General features: G+C 43.2%; 1 protein-coding gene across 3 annotated transcripts in view; it reads left to right on the forward strand.

The window, feature by feature from the left end:
- CEP89 (centrosomal protein 89) overlaps window positions 1-23,108 on the forward strand; it is a 73,256-nt gene that overhangs the window by 33,220 nt on the left and 16,928 nt on the right. For all 3 annotated transcript variants that reach the window (XM_043599087.1, XM_043599086.1, XM_043599088.1), the window contains exons 10-16: window positions 311-361; window positions 526-609; window positions 3,018-3,121; window positions 6,659-6,774; window positions 8,815-8,995; window positions 21,679-21,846; window positions 22,446-22,587. In XM_043599087.1, coding sequence (XP_043455022.1) covers window positions 311-361; window positions 526-609; window positions 3,018-3,121; window positions 6,659-6,774; window positions 8,815-8,995; window positions 21,679-21,846; window positions 22,446-22,587 — 846 coding nt within the window. The remainder of the gene's footprint in view (window positions 1-310; window positions 362-525; window positions 610-3,017; window positions 3,122-6,658; window positions 6,775-8,814; window positions 8,996-21,678; window positions 21,847-22,445; window positions 22,588-23,108) is intronic.

Here is a 23,108-nt window from a genome sequence, read left to right on the forward strand (position 1 = left end):
GAGAGAGGCAAACCGAGAAACAGATACTTAACTACAGAGAAGAAACTGATGGTTACCAGAGGGAAGGGGGTGGGGGGGGGGCAGGGGGAGATAGGTGATGGGGACTAAGGAGGGCACTTGTGATGAGCACCAGGTGTTGGTGTGGAAGTGCTGAATCACTATGTTGTACACCTGAAACTCCTGTGAAACTGTATGTTATCTATACTAGAATTGAAATTTAAAACTTAATTAAAAAAAAAAGCATATCTAAGGCTTGAAATATCAGAGGAAGTGTAGTTTAATTTGCCTTCACCATGTGCTTCGCTCTTAGACTTTAAATATCGATGGCCTCCCATCAAAGGGTCCAACACCACCCTGGTTGGTAAGTGAAAGTTATTTCATTTCAGGCCCACGCCTTCTGGGCTCTAATTGAATAGATGTTAAAAACCATTCCAAATTAAGTAGATTCACTTACCTTTTTAAAAACGTGCTGGTTGTGTTCAGATGTAAGACCTATGATAACCTTCTTTTTTCCATTGTGTTCAGTTGGATACAAAGTACCTGTCACCCTTGTTACTGGCATATGAAGACAGGATGAAAGAGAAGGATGAGCTCAATGCCACCCTTCAGGTAGGCTGGCCTCAGGACAAGGTTTATAAAAAATAAGACCACTTCAGACTTCGAAGAAACATTTTGAAGATAGGTACGCCCAACATCTTCTGGGTACTCAGAGGTTGGAAGGAGGAAGAAAAGGGAGGAAGGAGTGTAGTGGTGCAGGTGGGGGGGAGGGGAGGAAGGAAGAGAAAGAAGGAGGGAGGGAGGGATCAGTGGGGCCGGAGGGGTGCGCGGGGATAGGTGAGCGGGGTGTGGAGGGATGGGATGGTGCCGCATCCAGCATCCATCGGAAGCCGGGATTCCCAGGCCGGCAGCCCCGGGTGGGCCAGGCTCTGGGTGTGCAGACAAGACAGCAGCAGGGGCCGCTCCTTTCCTGGCGCTCTGCGGCTACACGCTCCACTGCGGAGGGACATTGGGCAGACATGGCAAGAGTCGGCCAGAGATATTTTAGGCCGACTCAGATGCTTCTTAGCTCTCTGAAGAGCTGACCCCAGAGAAATCCAGTGGCGGTGGTGGTGGTGGTGAGGAAGCCAGGCGTTGGCTCATTTCTGCCTTGTTCAACTCTGTGTGGTGGGAAGGGCCTCCGACAGCAGACCCCGTTCTCATTACACAGGCGGCCAAGGCTACGTGGCTGTTATAGGTATAGGTCCCATCCTCTGTGTGTTCATTTAAGTGACCAAAGACATCTCTGGAATTGGAAGGATCCAGAGAGAAAAGTTTGGGTTTTCTGGACTCTCTGGCTGGGAGGGTCTGTTAAGTCACCCAGCCTTCCTTGTTATTCTGTCCCATGTACAATGGTCCACGTAATACGGTTTTGAACCTTTTCTTCTAGACTTCCTGTTGGACACTTAATTTTGTAAGAGGATGAATTAATCTTTTTTTTTTTTTTTTTTGAGAGAGAGAGAGAGAGAGAGCATGCACACACACTCACGAGCGGGGTGGGCAGAGAAAGAGGGAGAAAGAGAATCCCCAGCAGGCTCTGCCCTCCCAGAGCAGAGCCCTGCGTGGGGGCTCAGTCTCACAAACCCTGAGACCTTGACCTGAGCCGAAATGAAGAGAAGCTTAACCAACTGAGCCACTCAGTGCCCCAGGGATGAATTAATCTTATACTAATTAACAAGCCAAACAATTAGCAAAATTAATTTGGTGCTCCTTCTAAAACAGGGGTATGGAAATAGTCTTTGTACATAGACATTTAGTAAATACTCTAGGCTTTGCAGGCCCCGTGGCCTCTGTCAGCAACTCTTCAGCTCTGCTGTGGAAGGTTGAAAACAGCTATAGACGAAGTGCAAATGAATGAGCGTGGCTGTGTTCCAGTAAAACTTTATTTACAAAGCAAGCACCTGGCTTGGGGGCTTTGGTTTGCCCGAGCCCTGTTCTGTAAAAGAGCTGTCAGCCATCGGGGAGTGTGTTTGGGCAGAAAGGTAAAAAAGAAGCTACATGGCATGGTTAAGTTAAGTGGGTATAAGCATAAATGTCTAATAGCTGAGAGAAGAATACACACTGGCATCTGAGGTTGTCTCGTGCTGAAGGACACCACAAGACACTGAAGCTGACTGAGGGCTGGCTGAGAAAAGCAGCGACGGAGGAGGCCCAGCAAGAGTGCCAAGAACACAGGAGGCAAAAGCGGGCCCCACGGCGGTCCTTAGTTGGGCTAATGACGGTTGGAGCTGTCCTCACTGATGGCTTCCTGTAGGAGAGGCTTTCTTGTGATCATAAAGGGCCAAAATTAGGAGAATCCAGGGGCACCTGGGTGGCTCAGTCGGTTGAGCATCCGACTTCGTCTCAGGTCATGATCTCACGGCTTGTGGGTTCGAGCCCCGCATCGGACTCTGTGCTGACAGCTCAGAACCTGCTTCGGATCCTCTGTCTCCCTCTCCCTCTACCCCTTCTCTACTTGCACGTGTGCTCTCTCTCTTTCTAAAAAAAATAAATAAACATTTAAAAAAGACTCCAACCCCTACCCTTTAATTCAGATGAAAAGTTCTTACTTTTATCTAAAAATTTCCGGTTTATCCTCCAAAGTCTTTAAACAAAAGAAAAATTACAGTGTTCTTAGGTCTCTGCTTTTTTTCTTTTTTCTTTTTTCTTTTTTCTTTTTTCTTTTTTTTTGACCTGCCTTTATCTTTTCAACTTGTGGCACTCATAGGAAAATGTTATCAAATCAGGAACTGAGTGTTTAAAACCTGATGTTCTCTGTCCCTTGTACTCAGCATTGCAGTTGTGTCCTGCTTCCCACCAGACTGGGGAGCTCCCTGAGGGCAGGCACCTGGTGCTGCTACGAAGCTTAAGGCAGCTGTTGCTGTGAGACTTTGCTAGAAAGCCGCTGACCTTTGACTTGAGCCACAGCGACAGCACTAAGGCTGAGAAATAGCGCCATGTGTCTGTGTGTGTGTTACAGTGTATATACATTTGTATTTCAGGAGGAAATGAGGATGTTTAGGATGAGGGTCCAGGAAGTGGTGAAAGAAAACGAAGAATTGCATCAGGAGCTAAATAGAAGCAGTCCTGTTACCAGCAAGGAATGGCAAGTGTGTTTCTGGTATATTCTGCTAGCTCAAAAGAAAAGATGATAGGAATAAACTTTATTAAACCGTCAGATACCTTTTCCTTTTTTTCACTAAAACATTTTCAGGGAGAGTTTCTAAGAAATTAATAAGGCACAGTGAAAATGTGATCTATTCTAAACTTGAATTTTAAAGATTACGTTTAAAATTCTAAATAGGCTTTTACGGGGCGCCTGGGTGGCTCGATCGGTTGAGGCCGGCCTCTTGATTTCGGTTCGGGTCATGATCTCACGGTTCCGTGAGATCGAGCCCTGAGTCGGGTTCTGTGCAGAGAGCACAGAGACTGCTTGGGGTTCTCTCCCTCTGTGTCTGCCACTCCCCTCTTCACGTGCGTGCACACGCTCTCTCGCTCTCTCAAAATAAACAAACAAACTTTAAAAACTAAAATAAAATTGAAATAGGTTTTTAAACCTGAAATCCATCTACTCTCTCTCCCATTTTATGTTCCGATGTTATATTTCTCTAGGACAGTTTTCCCATTCCAAACCTGTTGAGCCACATCCTTTTTGCCCTCGTGACTGTTCCAGAGCTTTAGCACAGAAAGCTCAGGATGGGGCTCCGTACCACTAGCTCCCGTCTGGCCTGCCCTTTCCGTGGCCTTCCATTCCCTGACAACTGAGCGTTGCCTCACTCCGTCCTGCTACAGATGCTGCTGCCTCTCCCCAGAATGCCCCTCCTGCCTCTTACTTCATCCGTTAGGGCCCTGCTCAAATGGCCCTGATCAAATGATGCTGGTCAGCGCCTCTACCTGGAGGCAGAATTCCTCAGTTGCTCCCTTGTCTCAGTTTCTGACACGGCCCTAAACATACACCCTGTCCTGGTACCTGCCATGCTGTGCCTACCTGTGCGTCTCCGTGTCGGGCTTACTGTGCTCGGTGAGCTCTTCGAGGGCAAGGCGATGTCCTGTTCATCAGCACAGTGGCAACAGAGGCCTAGCCAATGAACACGTGAAAGTAGAGGTCTTAAAAAGTCTAAGGGCAATATCCAGGCAAGACTAAGAAAGCAAAAGCTATTCCCGTTGATCTTTTTCTATGTTATACTTAGTAATTTTTAAATGTTTTAACATCACTGAAAAAAATTAAAGTACTTTCCGTATGTGATGTCCCGGAATTCGGAATAAGAGGCAACAGCATTCCTACCATCAGGTGGGTTCTCCCTGTTGTGATGGTCACCGATGTGTCAGTTGGGTTTGGCCTGGGCAGCTACTGGATCTTGGTGCACTGTGGTTTCCACTGTTGAACTTGGATTTTCTTCTATCAGGGCTCCTAATGTGCCTCCCCTCAACCCTCCTTGAATAGCACCCTAGAAAGCAGGTCAGTTAAGACTGCTTGCAAGAGCCCTCGAGAGAACTGGGATGTCAGGTTCTTCCTCTGACCTCGTACATAAATGCAAGTCAAACCTTGTTACTTCTCCTTAAAATCAAATAAATAAACAGAAGAAAGACCCCACTTTCAAATCCACACGTGCACTTGGCCCTTGGCACCCTGCTCTGGTGTGGTGGTCTATGCCATGGTTGGGGAGATGTTAGGTCTGTGTGGTGCCTGTTGAGACCCCCGCCCCATCTGGCCTCTCCCTTATTCTGAACTCATTGCCCTCCACCCTGGGGAGGGGTCCTGTGGGCAGATCTCCTGGCACTCCTGGGCACCCCTGGCACTCGTGCCCCCCCCCACCTCCCTGGCCGGGAGGATCCCTGTCCCTGCACAGGTGCCAGGTACGGGACGTCCCCATCAGAGACTTGGGCACGCCAACTTCACACGTCAGTAGAAACTGTCTCCTTATTTTCACGTAATTTCTCCATGAACTTCTGGGCCATAACTAAATTCTGCATTTCCTTTCCTGATGTCCTCTGACCAACTGGGATAGCTCATGTTTCACGGGCCTCAGTTTGCCTGTAAAATAGGAGGGAGTACTAAACTAAATCTGAGGTCTTAAATTTTTTTTTTTTAAGAAATAGGAGAATCCCTAATATTTAAAAAAGAAAGAAAAGAAGGAATGGTGGAAGGGAAAGAAAGGAAGGAGGGAAGCAGGTAGGGAAAGAAAAGAGCGAAGGGAGGGAGGGAGGGAGGGAGGGAGGAAGAAAGAAGTCCCGAGAAAGTCCACAGTGGGGCTGGTCTGTCAGAGGCAGGACAGTTGTGGGGCCACAGCTGGGAGCTGGCGGGGAGGGGGGCTGGGACTCCGTCCCTCCCAGACAGCAGGGCAGCTCCCTCCCATCATGGGTGCTGAGGAGCCAATGTGCAGCCACTACTGGAGTGAGATCATTGCTATAGCTTGACTCGTTTCATCTTTTTTCTCTCCTTCCTCCACTTCCCTTTTTGAGCTTAAAGTGAAAACTTGAGATAATTTACTGGTTTACCATTTGCTTTGAATGGTAAGCATTTAACCAGATTTCCGAGGCCCCCTTAGCTCATTCCGATTGGACTTTTCAATCATGAAGGTTGAGCTGGGCTGGGATTTACTTGGCACCCTCTGTAAGGGAAGGGTTTGCTCACGTGAGATTAAGGTTGGGGACTTTTAGTACTTAGTATGGTTTAAGAAACCAGCCAGAGGATTTTAACAAAGTCATCGTTTTGGGACAAATATGCTATTGATTACAAGTGAGTACTTCTCAGTTAAAATGAGAACTTCTAGGGAGCCTGAGTGGCTCAGTCAGTTAAACGTCCTACTCTTGATTTCTGCTCAGGTCATGATCCCAGCATTGTGACATCAAGCCCCATGTTGGACTCTATGCTGAGAGTGGATTCTGCTTGGGATTCTTTCTCTCTCTCCCTCTGCCCCTCTCCCCTGTTTGTGGGTTCTCTCTCGCTCTCTCTCTCTCTCTGTCTCAAATTAAAAAAAAAAAAAAAAGGAAGCTTCCTAAATTCTTCCTCGGTTCTAATTACCTACTGGTTTCAAAACAATCCAGTGGGTTTTGGGATTGGAGGTTTATATAGATGAAACAAGATTGACCATTTGATAATTGTTCATAGTGGGTGTTGTGTACATGAGGGTTTATTATCTGTTTCTTTTCTACTTCTGTATATGTTTGAAATGTTACATTTTAAAAAGTTACTGAAGCAGTTCATAATGGAGACTTTATTACTGTCCTTTCCCAGTTTAATGTGAGTGGGAGGATTAACTGTGTTTGAAAGATGTTTAGTATTGAAACTTGTCCAGATAGTCATTACCTACAACACATTAGTGGCTTTCTTTTTTTTTTTTTTTTTAATTTTTTTTTGTTTTGTTTTTATTTATTTTTGAGAGAGAGAGAGTGTGAGCCGGGGAGGGGCCAAGAAGGAGACAAAAACTCTGAAGCAGTCTCCAGGCTCTGAACTGTCAGCACAGAGCCCAACGTGGGGCTCAAACTCATGAAGCACGAGATCATGACCTGAGCCAAAGTCGAACGCTTAACTGACTGAGCCACCCAGATACCCCTTACTTGCTTTCTTTTAGACTCTGGAGTGTCTCTGTAATCATTCAGTACCTGAATAGCAGTATTTAATTTTGTAAATCAATTGTAGGCGTCAGCTTCAGACTCACGCAGAACTGGTTTTAGAGGAAAACAAGTTGTTGATAGAGCAGTTGGAGATTCAGCAAAGAAAAGTCAAGGACACCCACCAGGAGCGTCTCCAGGAAGGTGAGCCCTCTTTCCATCAAGTAATGATGATGCTGTGATATCACTGTTGTCTCATACTTGCACCGCCCCCCCTTCTGGTAGAGATCCCCTTCAAATTAAAAATGGGGGAAATCATGTTTTCTAGAATGTGTTGTTCTTTACTGAAATGCAGCTGTTTATGTTACAACATATCCAACCATTACCGCAGTGATTGCTTTCTCTTAGGCTCCGCAGTGTCCTTCCAGTTATACTGTAAATCTTGGAAAGCAAATGTACGTGACCCATTTAGAATCTGCAGAACTGGGTTTGGGGGTGCTAATGCCATTCGTAAGAGGGGAAAATCATGGGAGGTGAATATTTGAAACAATGCAAGAGTCTGTTCCTGAATATTTGTGACATGAGTAATAAGAACTCACTCACTCTCTGAATAGTTTCTGTGTGACCTTGCCCTTCGTCAGAGCTGTGGGTGCTGTGATAGACTGTATTTCCCTTCGATACCTTCTGTGAGCACCCCCTCTCTCCATGTGTCCCTCCCTGCTCCTAGGAGCCCCAGAGCATATGGCCTTGGACTTTGAAGTGGACCAGATTGAGTCATTTCTTCTACTTTGGTTAAATCCAAATTTATAAGCACAAAAGGTAGTGGCGTTTTTCCCCCTGTGCTTTACTGATTTTTCTTTTCCAGGGAAGAATAACACAGGACAGGAGGGCAAAATACAAGCTGTCTTGTGTGAGCCAATGTAACCCCTCCCTTCTGTTTTCCCTAATGTTCCTGATTATTTTTTAAAAATTTTTTTAAGTTTATTTATTTATTTATTTAGAGAGAGAGAGAGAGAGAGTGGGGGGGTGGGCAGAGAGAGAGGGAGAGAGAATCCCAAGCAGGCTCCACACTGCCAGTGTAGAGCCCAATGTGGGGCTCGAACTCACAAACTGAGATCATACCCAAACTGAAATCAAGAGCCGGATGCTTAACCAACTGAAAATGCTCCTGATTATTTAATGACTGCCCTTTCCACCCTGGGCACTAAGGCCCCCACTGCTTCGGAAGCCGCTGGGTTGGCACACCATTTGTTTCCATGAGCCGGGTCATGTTTAAAAACGATAGTGTCTGTCAGCACGTCCGATAGGCATTTCTTCCACAGGATTTCCCCTTCAACGCCACGTGGCATGGACATATGTGCCCTTCCTCTGGCATGATTTGGGGCGGAGGAAAGAGGAAGTCGTTGAGCCTCCTGTCTTTGTTTTCAAGACCAGAGATGGCAGGGAAAATTAATTTTGTATGCCCTGAGCTTAATTTCTTTAAATGTAGTGGATCTGAGCAGGTGTGGTGATGATTCTGGTCACGGAGAATAGGGCCAACCTTTAGGCCTGTCTGGTTTAGTCAGCTGCCTATCTTATCTTCCCATTTCCCAGAGGGAGCTATTCATTTTGACCAACTAACTTTTCACAGAGTACAAGGATTTAAAGTTTTATGCTCTAAGACTTCTAAGTGCCGGTTCCAACAGCTGTCTGGGAAGTATCTTATCATTATGTACTACGGTGTTGCTCAGGCTGAAAATATTTACGATTTCCTTTAGATACAGGACAGAAAACATAACTTAATGAGGAAAGGGAAGAAAAGCAATACATTCAGTCTGTACTTGGGCCATATTTGATGTCTCTACTTGAAAATCTTGCACTTTCAGGGACAATATCGATGTGTGTCCGTGCTTGCATATCTGTGTGTGATTTAAGGCTTCAGTCTTTGGAAAGTCAGTTCCTTGAAGGCTAAAATCATGTTTTGTTTAACATCATATGTTATCAACTATGATATCAACAAATTGAACCTGCTAAAAAATAATAATAAATAAATTGAGCCCCAGTAGGGAAATGTATGTTTAGGGAACATTTAATATAGGGACAGTAATTTCTAAGTACAAGGCCTTTGGTATTAATTTCTAAATCCCCAAAAGATTTTTTCAAGACCATTTTTTATGAGCTGGCTCTCCTTGGTATTACCTAGTAATCAAGAATCCTGTTTTCCTAAGTCTTCTGTACCAAGTCTTTATCCATCTCATTTTTCAGTTTCTAAGCTGACAAAACAACTCATGCTTCTGGAGACTAAAACCCAGAGCCAAGAAAAGGAGCTAACTCAAAACAAGGAGCAAATGGAAATTTTGCGTACCGAATGCCAGGAACTAAAAACACGCTTGGATGGCAAAATTGCAATGAACGTCCATGCTTCGATTGTAAACGAATTAAAAAGGTAAGGACACAGGGTCTTTTCATTTTCACAAGTGTGAGCGTGTCAACGTGCGTGTGGTTTTAGGCAGAGTGGAGAGGGGTCACGCGCTGTCTTCTTCTGAGTCTATTAGCTGCAGCAACACAGGTGTCCGGGACTGAGAATGGTAAATCTTTTATTATTAAAGTACGCTATGCCTGTCCTTGAGGGCTGCCATCTGCAGAGTGTGTGTGTGTGTGTGTGTGTGCACACGTCCGTGATTTCTTTTCCCCCTACTGTTCCAGCCTTTATTGGTTCTGGACCCAAAGGTAATTTAAAGTAGTAGAACAGAAAACCTGGATATCCAGTAATAGGGAACTGGTTCAATTAAAGGATACAAGCATAAAATGCTATTTATTTGTTTGTTTGTTTGTTTGTTTTGAGAGAGAGAGAAAGAGCACGAGCAAGGGAGGGGCAGAGAGGGAGAGAGAGAATCCCAAGCAGGCTCTGCACTACCAGTGCACTGGTAGTGCAGAGCCTGATGTGGGGCTCAAACTCATGAATCACGAGGTCATGACCTGAGCCAAAACCAAGAGACACTCAACCGACTGAGCCACCCAAGCACTTTAAGGGAAAAAATATATTTTTAGATGAAGAGATTAGATTATAAAACAGTATGTATAGAACGATCACAATTTTATTTAAAAGGGAAATTTTATTTAAAAAGAAAGGTTGTATTAAGGTGACCAACCATCCCGGTTTACCTGGGACTGAGAGGTTTTCCCAGAATGTGAGAATTAACAGTGCTAAAACTGGAAAAGTCTGAGGCAAACTGGAATGAGTTGACTGTTCTAATATGTGGGTCTTTATGTGTATTTCTTATGTGTATAAATACACACACACATATTTGTATATGGTCACACTCACATATGCCATAAGTACATAGAAAAAAAGACTGGAAGAATGGGAAAATATTAACAGAAATTCTTTTTGGCAGGTGAAATGGGTGTATTAGTAGCTGAGGTTTTCCAGAAAAACGATGGATATATGTAGGATGTGCATATAGATATTTCTAGAGAGAGGTTTATTTTAAGGAACTGGCTCACACGATTATAGAGGCTGGCAAATCCAGAATCCACAGGGCAGCCAGCTGGCTGGAAACTCAGGCAGGATTTCTGTGGTACACTCTTGAGGCAGAATTCCTTTTGTAGGAACTCTCAGTTTGGGCTCATAAAGCCTTCAACTGATTGGATGGGACCCACCCACTTATCAAGGGTAATCTGTTTCACGTCAAGTCAGTTGCCGATAGATGTTTATCACATCTGCAGAATTCCTCCACAGCAGCATCCATCTAACGTGTGACCGAACAACCGGGCACCATAGCCTAGCCAAGTTGACACATAAAATTAACCATCAAAACGGGTAATTTAAATTTTCTTTGTGTTTTGTTTTAAAATATTTTACCTGTGTTCTATTATGAATATACATTATTTTCATAATGGAGGAAATAATTTTTTAAATGGTTAGGCATTCAGCTAAGGCGGTTGACGTGGGGGAATAAATGAGTTAGGGCATGTAAAGTGCTTAGTTTGGTGCGTCAGTAAATGCTGGAACCCAGTGTTTTCGCTGTACTATTACATGTTGTCTGGGCCATATCTGTACTTTACTTTTCTATTCCAGTAGAGGAAGGAAAGTTTTTTGAGATTATGTTCCTCTTTGTGATTTTATTTCCCTCAAACACCCACTCCTGTGGCTGATGTTTTTTTGTGGATGTGTCATAGGCACATATTCTAGATGTGAGTGTAGAAGATATGAAAACCTTCAGAAGGAAGCCACTAATGGCAAAGGCAACAGAAGACAAGGCAAACATGTTGAAAAGGCAAACATGTCACCACATCTCTTGTAAGTGGAAATCAGGAGAGGAGCATTGTGGTAGAGAGTAAACTAGTCCCTACTAGAAGGTGACAGAAGACCTTTGTGCCAGCCTTTTTCCAGGAGGCTTTGTGCTCAAGAGTTGACTGGTGGGGTAGAGGGTGGAGCAGTGAGGGTGAACACGGAGAGTGTTGCCTCCGATGGTTCCCTATTGGAGGGCACAGTGTTTGATTGGAGAGAGCATTTGTAACATGGGAAGAGGGGCATGGCTTCATCAGGGATGGAATGTGTGAATTCGGGGAAGTCCGTAGAGGCTGTACCAAGATTTGGTAGAAAAACAGACAAAGTAAGGTGAATACTACAGACATGAGGTAGGCCAAGGACACCTTGGAGTTGGGCTGAAGGGAGCCAAAGTGCGCCCACCCTCTGGTTGCCTCAGGTAGGGGGCTCCCTTCCCACACTGATCCAGTAGTAAGAGATCCGCCACATGTACCAGAGCAGTTAGTTACTAGTCATCAGCAAAGCAGCTGTTGACCCAGCTCCTACAATGAGGGGAGTCTCAGGAGGAATTTGGGAAAGGGCTGTGTCTCGGGCAAAGATGAGGTCCCGAGAAAAAGGTGTTTATAGAACAAAAGGATTAAACTGAATGCTCGGTGAGTGTCCAGGGACGGTGCCTATGTGTCATTTGTCCTCTCCTGGTTCAGGGAAGTGCGGATCATAAATATGGAGTGGCTTCTCCATTTTGTCTTGTTTGTTCTATCTGTTGGCAGCTTGCCTGGGAGGAACTGTGGCCCAAGAGAGGGCAGGAGGTTATTCTCATGGGGAGCTGTCCAGCTGACTTAGAGCTATGCGGTGGCCACGCCTGGAGGCTTACATTGTTCTTGGCTTTTATCATCACTTACAACTGTTGAGTCTACCCACGATGTGAACCAGGGTGTCACTCCACCTCTAAAGAAAGTTAGCAAACTTGTTTAGAGAGAGCTAAAGGTTTGGGGTGACTAGTGGTGTCTACACAAGGAAAGCCTTCCTTATTCTGGCTTTTGGGGCAGGGGGGTTCTAGCCTAAAGGGTAGCTGACTAGTCACAGAATTCATCTGTGTAGGCAGAGTCCTGCTCAGCAGTCAGTGATACGCCTGCTCAGGGAGATGCCAGGGCAGAAAAGCCATCTCCTTATATAATACCTACCAAATACCCAGTTCTTCATCCTAAAATAAGAACAGACTCCTAGATGTGAACAAATGAAAAGCATCATTGGATATAAAGGAGGTAAAAATACAGTGAAAGAGGGAGACCTACGGAAGCAGAGAAACTCACTTCAAAGGAAAGTCAGATGGGGCGCCTGGGTGGCTCAGGCAGGTGAGTATCTGACTCGTGATCTCAGCTCAGGTCTTAATCTCAGGGTTGTGAGTTTAAGTCCCACATTTGGCTCCGTGCTAAGCATGAGGCCTACTTAAAAAAACAAATAAAAGGGGGCGCCTGGGTGGCGCAGTCGGTTAAGCGTCCGACTTCAGCCAGGTCACGATCTCGCGGTCCGTGAGTTCGAGCCCCGCGTCGGGCTCTGGGCTGATGGCTCAGAGCCTGGAGCCTGTTTCCGATTCTGTGTCTCCCTCTCTCTCTGCCCCTCCCCCATTCATGCTCTGTCTCTCTCTGTCCCAAAAAATAAATAAATGTTGAAAAAAAAAATTAAAAATAAAATAAAATAAAAGGAAACAGATAATATAGAGAATGCAGGAGATATAAAACAATAAAATACCATAAAAGAAGTGCAATTGTTAAGAGCAAGATTAGAAATGATTACCAGAGGGGCATCTGGGTGGCTCAGTTGGTTAAGCGTCCAACTTCAGCTCAGGTCATGATCTCACAGTTTGTGAGTTCGAGTCCCGCGTCGGACTCTGTGCTGACAGCTCAGAGCCTGGGGCCTACTTCAGATTCTGTGTCTCCCTCTCTCTGCCCCTCCTCTGCTCATGCTCTGACTCTCTCTGTCTTTCAATAATAAATAAACGTTAAAAAAAATTTTTTTTTAATAAATGATTACCAGAATCTAAAGAAAATTAGAAAGGCCAAAAGACAAATTGGTCAATTCTTCCAGAGCATAAGGAGACAGACAATTGGGAATGGAGAGGAAGGTAATAGATGGAGGACCCATCCAGGAAGTCCAACCTTAGATCGTCAGGAACCTCAGAAAGAAAGATTGAAGGAAACGGGCACACCGACATTAATAGTTGAAGGGCATAGTTGAAGTCTCTGAAGACTAACGCTAGGACCCGCAGAGTACCCGGTACGGTGAATGAAAAAGACCCACACCCAGATATACCTGAATGAAATATCAGTGGATCCAGAAGGACAAGACAGTCCCAGCACCCACAAATGAATAGCGAGCTGGGACTCCAAAGGGTTTCATCCTCAGGGTAAGGTGAACCGGAAACAAACCAGCCCTCAGTCCTCTCTGGAGGAAGGTTCCTTACTCCTAAAAATCTTCCAAGGATAGTGTCCAGGACACAAAGACAGACAGTGACTGGGAACCAATAGAAGTAGCACATAATAATAAAGAGTCCAGATTTAGAATTATCAGACAAAGACTATAAAGCAACTGGTGGCTGTTAGGCTTAAAGAAATAAAAGCCTCCAAAATATCTTCTGAGAACTAAAAAGCATCACAATACTGGGTTTGAAAAAGAAACAGAATTTTTAGAACTGGAAAATATAATAACCTAAGTTGAGAATTCACTGGATGGGCTTAACTCTAGACGAGAGCTATCAGGATGGTGAATTAGTGAACTGAAAAATAGATCGGAAGCAGGTAACCATAGGATGGCATGGAGTGCTCCAAGGTTGTGGTATCAGTCGATCACAGACAGGAAGCGACATAGGGATATATTTGATCCAGAGAGTTAGAGTTATGACAGCTGGGCGTCTTCCGCAACTGAAGACAATATGACAACACGTGGATTATACTTGCCCAAGGAACGCAAGCACAGTCGGGTAAAGGAAGAGCTGTCTTAGCGAAAGAGCAGAGAACAGGTTTCCTTCAGAGCAGTTCAGCCACAGCAGGGTGTTTAACAGGTAACAGGGGACATGTCAATTGGGAAACAAACAGAACCCCTAAGGAGCTAGAATTTTATCACTGGAGAAAATGCCTTTCAGGAATGAAGCCAAAATAAGGATATTTTCAAATCCAAACTGAGTGTTGCCACCAGGCAGCCTACATTAAAGGCAATTCTAAAAGAGAGTATGCATCAGGAGGAGGAAAATAATTCGGACGTGGATGTATCAGAAACAAGGTAGAAATAAGAGTAAAAAAAGACATAGTGAATATGTTAATAAATGTAAGTGAACATCAAGTCCATAGAACAATATCTTTTGGGATTTAAAAATACATAGAATTCTGGGGCGCCTGGGTGGCTCATTCGGCTAAGTGTCTGACTTTGGTTCAGGTCATATCTCGCAGTTCATGGGTTCGAGCCCCGCGTCAGGCTCTGTGCTGACGGCTCAGAACCTGGAGCCTCCTTTGGATTCTGTGTCTCCCTCTTTCTCTGTCTCTCCCCCATTTGTGTTCTGTCTGTCTGTCTCTCTCTCTCTCTCCCAAAAATAAACCTAAAAAAAATTGTTTTTTAATTTTAAATACATAGAATTCATATGCACAACAATAACAGCATATAATCAGGAAGGGAGTCAATGGAGTTTGTCTTCTAAAGTCTTTATGTGATTCTGGAGAGGGGAAAGGTGTTGATTCATTCTATAGTGTGAAAATATGCATGATGAAATTTGTGCAAACAGAATGTGTATAACTTCTAAACTAGTATGGGGAAAGAATGATTTTTTTTTAATCAGTCCAAATGAAGGCAAGAAAAAATAGGACAAATGATAAAATAGAAAACACAAAATAAAAAGTTAGATTTAAAGGCAAATGTATCAGGAGTGAGTAAGTACACACTAAATAGACTATTAAGTTAACATTTGTTAAGTAGAGCCCTGGGAGGTTGGATGGTGAGCCATAGTGAGACCACAAAGAAAAGTGAAATAGAGAAGTTTATAACTCACAGGTACCTAGAGGGGCCACACGGGAGGTCAAGGCAAGGTGCCTGGGTACATGAGCGTCTGTGAGTGACATGCTAGGGTTCTTGGATGGAGACCAGATTGGTCAATTCAAACTAAAAAGAGCAGGGTTTTGGTAAGCTTTGGGCCGTCTTAACTATGAGGCAGTGAGGGGAAGGCCCTAGGAGGTGGAGAGAATGCTTGTCACGTGGAGGAATACCACCAGGAATTTACATTTACCCATGACTCTGCAGGATGTGACCAAAGTCCTGTGCATAGGGGAGGCTAGCATCCACTCAAGGCCTCACGCAGGCCGTACACAATGGGTTGCAAGGCAGAAATACTATGGAGTGGTGTAGCTAAATTCTCAGTGGCAACCCTGTGTTGCCATTAAGCTATACATCTCAGTCAGAAAGGTGTAGAAAGGTCAAAAATGAAAGGGCAGAAAAACCCATACTAGTCAAATATAAACCAAAAGAGAAATCATTAGAAATAATAAGAGATTTTAGCAAAGTTGATAGAAACAACATCAGTTTACAACAATGAACTGTATTTCATTGGAGGAACAAATATCTAAAAAGTAGAGTACTTCTGTTGGGAAAATGATAAAACTATACTGATAATTTTGGTGGGTAAAAAACTTACAAGTTGATCGGTTTTTGATTTGGAGAATTTTGTTCCCCATTCAGTGTGAAGATGCTCTCCATAGCCTTCCGGCTTGCATTGTGCCTGATGAAAATCTGCTGTTGTTATCATCTTTGTTCCTCTGAACATGATATCTTTTTTTCTCAGGCTTCTTTCAATAATTTTTCTTTGTTACTGGTTTTTAGCAATTTAATTAGGATGTCCCTTAGTGTAATTTCTTTATGTTTATTCTGCTTGAGGTTGACTGAGCTTGGAAATAATTTAGCTGTTGTTTCTTCAATATTCTTTTCTATTCTTTCTCTCACCTCTCGTGGGACCACTTGATATTGTCCCATGGGTCTCTGATGGCTCTGTTCATTTATTCCCTCAGTCTTCTTTCTCTCTGCTTCAGTTGGATAGTTTCTATTGCTCTCTTCCAGTTCTCTAATCTTTTTTTCTGCAGTGTCTAATCTGTATTTTTATAACCATATAGTGTATGGTTTCCCTCATATATTGCATTTTTCCATCTCTAGAAGGTCCATTTGAGTCATTTATATTTTCCATTTCTCTTCTCATCTCTCCTCATCCATTTCTCTACTGTCTTGAACATACAGAGCATATTTATAATAGCTGTTTAAGAATCTCTGTTGGTCAATGCCATCATCTCTCTCACTTCTGGAATTGTTCTATTGATTTTTTTTCCCTCTGATCACAGACCATATTTTATTACTTATTATTCCCATGCTTGATTGGATGCTGGATATTGTAGATTTTGTGTTGTTGGATGCTAGATGTAGTGCATTGCTTTTAAATAGCATTAGATTTTGTTCTGGTGCACACTTACGTTACTTGACCGTAGTTGGGTTCTTTCAAAGTTTGCTTTTCTTGGGGTAGGCCCAAGGCACCTTTTAGTCTAGGGCTACCTTAGCTTCATTGCAAAGGCAGTGATACCCTTCTGAGGGTTATCTCCAGTGCCCCTTCTATTATAAGGTCTTTCCACTCTGGTTACTGGGCGTGTGTACTACTCCTAGTTTTGGTGAATGTCAAGAATGGTTCTGCCTCCTCATTTCTAATGGTTCTTTCTCAGCCTCAGGTAGTTTCCTCTCACGCGTGTGCAGATCAGTAGTCCTCAGCCAGAGATTTGTAGTGACTACCCACCCCCCTAAAGATCTCCAGAGCCCTTTCTCTGCCTGCCCCACAGTCTTTAGCTACTTTGGCCTCTTTGATCTCTGACTCCTCAACCCGGCAGGTCCACTAGGTTCTATTTGGAGTTTTCCTGTCCTGTCCTGCAGCCTGCCAGTAAGCAATTGTAGTACTCACTTTGTTATTTCCTTCCTCAGGGATCACAGCCCTGCATTGTGTATCGTCTAAAGGCAGAAAACTTGTTTCTTACGTTTTGCCTCGTTTTCCAACTGAAGGGGTAAATCTATCTCTACAACTCTGTCTTGGCTGGAAGCAGAAGTCTTTGCATTTTCAACATTCTTCTTTAACCATTTATCATTAACCCAGTTGAATGTGTCCAATAAAATAATAGTTAAGTTAGTTTTCAGTGAAAGAAATGAGTTCTGGATCTTGTATGTTTTTGAGTTACAGTTGACAAGCTAACCTTAAAATGTCTACATGTCTACAATGTCGTCTACATTGTCATGTATTCCTGCTGCACATAACAAGCACGCAGCTACTGCCACATGCCACCCTCCGCACATTTGACGACACCCAAACTGCTGTTCAACAAATCAGGTTCACTCACATCACACCACACAGATGTCACAGCAGCGTTAGATTGCTGTAAAAGTTTTGAAGCCATCCTCTTAGTTTCTGTATTGATCTTGTGGACAAGTAACAAATAGCTGGAGACCGACACCCATCCGAGGGTCACACTTGGAGTAGCATTCCTGCAGAGAATCCCGCAAGTCTGTATACAGAATACAGGCCGAATGGCTATCAGCAAGAAAATGGGTACATAGAATTTGGTATAATGATACAGTTAAGTATTCTACAGCCACACAAAACAGATGGGTGAGTCTTGGAGACATAAGACACTAAAATACATACAGCCCTTTGTGCACCTATTGTGCATCTTGATTCTCTTCATGTGTGGTTCCAACACTGGCACACCAGACTGAGTCGTAGCAACGCGTGGATAGGTGGTAACACTATAAAGGTACTCAAGGCAGCTCTACAATTGGGGCAGGACACGTGGGAATATCTGGGGTACTTGAAACGTTCTGTGTTTTTTATCTTACTATTGAATTATAGTTGACGTACAATGTTAATATCAGTTTCAGGTGTACAGCATAGTGATTGTACAACTCTATACATTAGGCAGTGTTCACCACCATAACACAGTTACCACCTGTCACCATACATTAATACAGTATTATCGACTATATTCCCTATGCTGTACTTTTCATGTCCATGATTTTTATTTTATTTCATTTATTTTATACCTGGAAGTGTTAACCTCTTAACACTTTAAATAGTGTAAAATAGTTAAACCTATTTTGCCCATCCCCCTACCATCTCCCTTCTGGCAACCACCATTTTGTTCTGTTTGTTCGTTTTGTCCCTTAGATCACACATATAAGTGAAATCATATGGTATTTGTCTTTCTCTGTCGGACTTATTTCATTTAACTTAATATGCTCTAGGTCCATCCATGTCATAAAATGGCAAGATCTCATTCGTTTTTATGGATGAGGAATATTCCATTGTATATCTATCTATACCACATCTTCTATATCCATTCACCTACTGATGGACACTTCGATTGCTTCCATATCTTGACTATTGTATATGCTGCAGTAAACATAGCAGTATGTATATCTCTTTTTTTTTTTTAAGTTTGTTTATTTATTTTGAAAGAGAGCATGCATGAGGCAGAGAGGGAGAGAATCTCAAGCAGACTCTACACTGTCAGCCCCAGAGCCCAACACAGGGCTTGAACTCACGAACCGTGAGATCATGACCTGAGCTGAAATCAAAGGTAGGTTGCTTAACTGACTGAGCCACCCAGGCACCTCAGAGGTATGTATATCTTTTTCAATTGGTGTTTTGTTTTCTTTGAGTAAATACCCAGAGGTGAAATTACTGGATCATTATGGTATTTCTATTTTTAATTTTTTGAGGACTCTCCATGCTGTTTTCCACAGGGGTTGTACCAGTTTACCTTCCCACCAACAGTACACAAGGGTTCCCTTTTCTCCCCCAACACTTGTTAATTTCTTGTCTTTTCAATACTAGCTATTCTGACTGGCGTGAGGTGATATCTCATCATGGTTTTGATTTGCATTTCCCTAATGATCAGTCACGTTAAGCATCTTTTCTTGTGCCTGTTGGCCATCTGTAGGTCTTTGGAAAAAATGTCTATTCAGGCCCTCTATGCATTTTCTAATCATATGGTTTTTTGGTGTGGGGTTGTAGAAGTTCTTTATATATCTTGGATGTTAATCCCTTATCAGATATATTATTTGCAGGTATCTTCTCCCATTCAGTTTCCTTTGCTGTGCAGAAGCTTTTCATTTTGGTGTAGTCCCAATAGTTTATTTCTGCTTTTGTTTCCCTCACCTGAAACAGATCCGTAAATGTGTTGCCAAGGCCAGTATCGAAGAGATTACTGTCTATGCTCTCTTTTAGGAGTTCTGTGGTTTCAGGTCTCACATTTAGGTCTTTAATTCATTTTGAGTTTATTTTTGTGGATGGTATAATAAAGTGATCCGGTTTCATTCTCTTGCATGTTGCTGTCCAGTTCTCCCAGCACCATTTATTGAAGAGACTGTCTTTTCCCCTTTGTGTATTCTCGCCTCCTTTGTCATAGGTTAATTGACCATATAAGCATGTACAGTTTGTAGTATATCTTGAAATCTGGGATTATGATACCTCCAGCTTTGTCCTTTCTCAAGATTGCTTTGCCTATCCAGGGTCTTTTGTGTTTCCATACAGATTTTAGGATTATTTGTTCTAGTTCTGTGAAAAATGCTAGTGGTATTTTGCTAGGGATTGCATTAAGTCTGTGGATTGCTTTGGGCAGTATGGACATCTTAGGAGTATTCTTCCAATCCATGAGCATGGAATGTTTTCCCATTTTTTTGTGTCGTCTTCAGTTTCTTTCATCAGTGTCTTATAGTTTTCAGAGTATAGAGTTGCATTCCTTGATTAAATTTATTCTCAGGTATTTTATTCTTGTGGTGCAATTGTAAATGGGTTTTCTTTTTAATGTCCTGTTTCTTCACCTATGTGGTTATATGATGGTTCATTATAATTATTTGTTAAAATATGCATTTATTTTTTTTTTATTTTATTTTTTTAACGCTTATTTTTGAGACAGAGAGAGACAGAGCACCAGCAGGGGAGGGGCAGAGAGAGAGGGAGACACAGAATCTGAAACAGGCTCCAGGCTCTGAGCTGTCAGCACAGAGCCTGACGTGGGGCTCGAACTCATGGACCGTGAGATCATGACCTGAGCCGAAGTCAGACGCTTAACCGACCAAGCCACCCAGGCGCCCCTGCATTTATCTTTTATATGTTTATCTATATGTATATTTTACAATTTAAAAAACTTTAAATCATAGCATTTCACCAGAAGAAGTAAAATCAGAAATGATCAGTACAAGTTTCCTCTGGGATGCCCAGGGGGTGGAAAAGGAAACATTTGTTTTATTAAAAAACATTTTTTTAGGGGCACCTGGGTGGCTCAGTCGGTTAAGCGTCTGACCTCGGCTCAGGTCATGATCTCACGGTTCGTGGTTCAAGCCCCACACCAGGCTCTGTGCTGTCAGCTCAGAGCCTGGAGCCTGCCTCAGATTCTATGTCTCCCTCTCTCTCTGCCCCTCCTCTGCTTGCTGTCTGTCTCTCAAAAATAAATAATAAACATTAAAAAAATATTTTTAATTTTTTTTTTTTTAAATCAACTATTTCAGGGCACTTGGCTGGCTCAGTCAGTGGAGCTTGTGACTCTTGATCTCAGGGTTGTAAGCTCAAGCCCCATGTTGGGTGTAGAGATTACTTAAAAATAAAAATCTTCAATAAAAAAAATAAAGTATTTCTCCCACTATTAACTGTTTTTGGTTTTTGTTTTTTTACAAATTATTTCTACCTTTTTTATTTGTTTTGTTTTAAATTTAATTTTTTTTTCAACGTTTATTTATTTTTGGGACAGAGAGAGACAGAGCATGAACGGGGGAGGGGCAGAGAGAGAGGGAGACACAGAATCGGAAACAGGCTCCAGGCTCCGAGCCATCAGCCCAGAGCCCGACGCGGGGCTCGAACTCACAGACCGTGAGATCGCGACCTGGCTGAAGTCGGACGCTTAACCGACTGCGCCACCCAGGCACCCCTGTTTTGTTTTAAATTTAAATTTGCCAGCCTGCAAGGCTGGGAGTAAGGCCCACATGGTACCCAGAGAGACCTACCCCATCCCAGAATTGGGCAGCCTCTGTGTGTGGCTCTACCTGTTCAGGGCTGGTCATGGCATGAAAACTGACCAAGAGAACCACTGAAGAAATAACTCTTTTCTCAAGCGTCATTTTGCCAGAATTTCATATTGAAATTGTATGCCCTCTTTAGTCTTTTATTTCTCTTATCATTAAACCATTGAATTTAGTATGACATAAAATTTGTTTTAGCATTAGGATTTGGGAAGGCAATTATAACTATGTAAAAAATTAAACTATCTTAATTTTTCTTCTGGAAGGAATATAGGGTATAAATAAGTATATCTATACAGGGGCACCGGAGTGGCTCAGTTGGTTAAACATCCGACTCTAGATTTTGCCTCAGGTCATGCTCACACAGTTCGTGAGTTCGAGTCCCACATGGGGCTGTCAGTGCAGAGCCTGTTTAGGATTCTCACTCTCTGCTCTCTGCCCCCCACCCTCTGTCTCAAAATAAATAAATAAACTTTAAAAGAAAAGTATATCCATGTAGAGGCATATGCAACAGTTACGGGCAGGGGTTAGATCATTACCATCAAAGAAGTGTGCCCAGCCATGCCCAGCCTCTAGAAGCTCCATCCCAGGCCCTCCGGGAGGGGACAAACAGTATTTCCAGGGTGGAGGGTGGGGGGCGGGGGGTTGGGGGGGTGCCTCCCAAGGAGCCCCATGGGCCCCGGGGGCTGGGCTGCCCATCACTTGCCTGGCAGTGGCCGCCTCAAGTTAACTTCAGAGTGCAGATACAAGCCTGTGATGTTTTTGTCTGCTAGCCAGTTGCAGAAGGAAGAGGAGAAAGGAGGTGCTGAGCTAGAAGAACTGATGGAAAAGCTGGCCGTCCTGCAAATGCAGAAAAAGAGCCTGCTGTTAGAGAAGAACCGCCTGACAGCTGAAAACAAAGCACTGGGAGCTGAACTCGAAAGGGCACAGAAAATAAATAGGTTTTTATCTATCTTTTCTTCAGCCGGGTTTTTTATTTTTATTTTTATTTTTTTGTATTAAAAAGAGACAAATATTCCGTTTTATTTTCTTTGTCTAATACTGGCTAGAAAAGGGAAAAGGATCATTGAGATTACTGGATATCAAAACAAAAGCCCAGTAAAGTCTTTGCTGTTGACCAGCATTAGCCAACATTTCTCAAGTCTATGGTTCAATTATACTTGATAGTCATAATGATGACCCTAAGACTGAAAGTCCGGGAAGTTATTTCCTATGCATTTTGGGGTAACTGGATTCCTTTTTCAAAAGCATCTTTTAGAACATGGGCCAAAAAATTAAGAGAATAATACATAAGTAACCTATTAATTGTGTGAAGCATTTTTTGATTCTTGCTGACTTGGCCGGGAATCAGTAATTATGCTTCATTCAAAATTAAACTCGGTTACCTATTCTCACCCTGAAACTCAAAGGAAGATTTGGGTTGCTGAAGAATACATTTAAATGCTAACATACTTGCTGTGTTTACAATTCAGATAGTCTCTATGCCCTAGCCATTCAGGCTAATGAGTTTTTTATTCCACCATTTGGGGGGACTCTCTAGGAGGTCTCAAAAGAAAATTGACGTCCTCAAAAAGCAGGTGGAAAAAGCCATGGAGAACGAAATGTCTGCTCACCAGTACCTGGCAAATCTTGTTGGCCTGGCAGAGAATATGACCCAGGAACGCGACAGTCTTATGTATTTGGTAAGCTCCCCCAGTTAACTTCGAGTCCACTGCAAGTTAATATGCAAACATAGTTTTAAGTGTGTTGTCTTTATAAAATTACCCGTAAAAACCTTCATCTTTTTACATTTTAACTGCACATTTTCAGATTCTCCAAAATTTTTGCTTTCAACCATGGGGGAAACACATTTTTGAAAGGCGGATAACCCACACTTTTTTTTTTTTCCAACGTTTTATTTTATTTTTTTGGGGACAGAGAGAGACAGAGCATGAACGGGGGAGGGGCAGAGAGAGAGGGAGACACAGAATCAGAAACAGGCTCCAGGCTCTGAGCCATCAGCCCAGAGCCTGACGCGGGGCTCGAACTCACGGACCGCGAGATCGTGACCTGGCTGAAGTCGGACGCTTAACTGACTGCGCCACCCAGGCGCCCCATCCCACACTTTTAAATAATGGTGAATGATACTCTAGAAGATAAACTCATAGAATTAGTTGATCCAGCCAAATAGAACAGGGTCGCCAGGCATTTATCACACATGCAG

Source organism: Prionailurus bengalensis, chromosome E2, assembly GCF_016509475.1.
Source record: "Prionailurus bengalensis isolate Pbe53 chromosome E2, Fcat_Pben_1.1_paternal_pri, whole genome shotgun sequence".
NCBI classification, from domain to species: domain Eukaryota; kingdom Metazoa; phylum Chordata; class Mammalia; order Carnivora; family Felidae; genus Prionailurus; species Prionailurus bengalensis.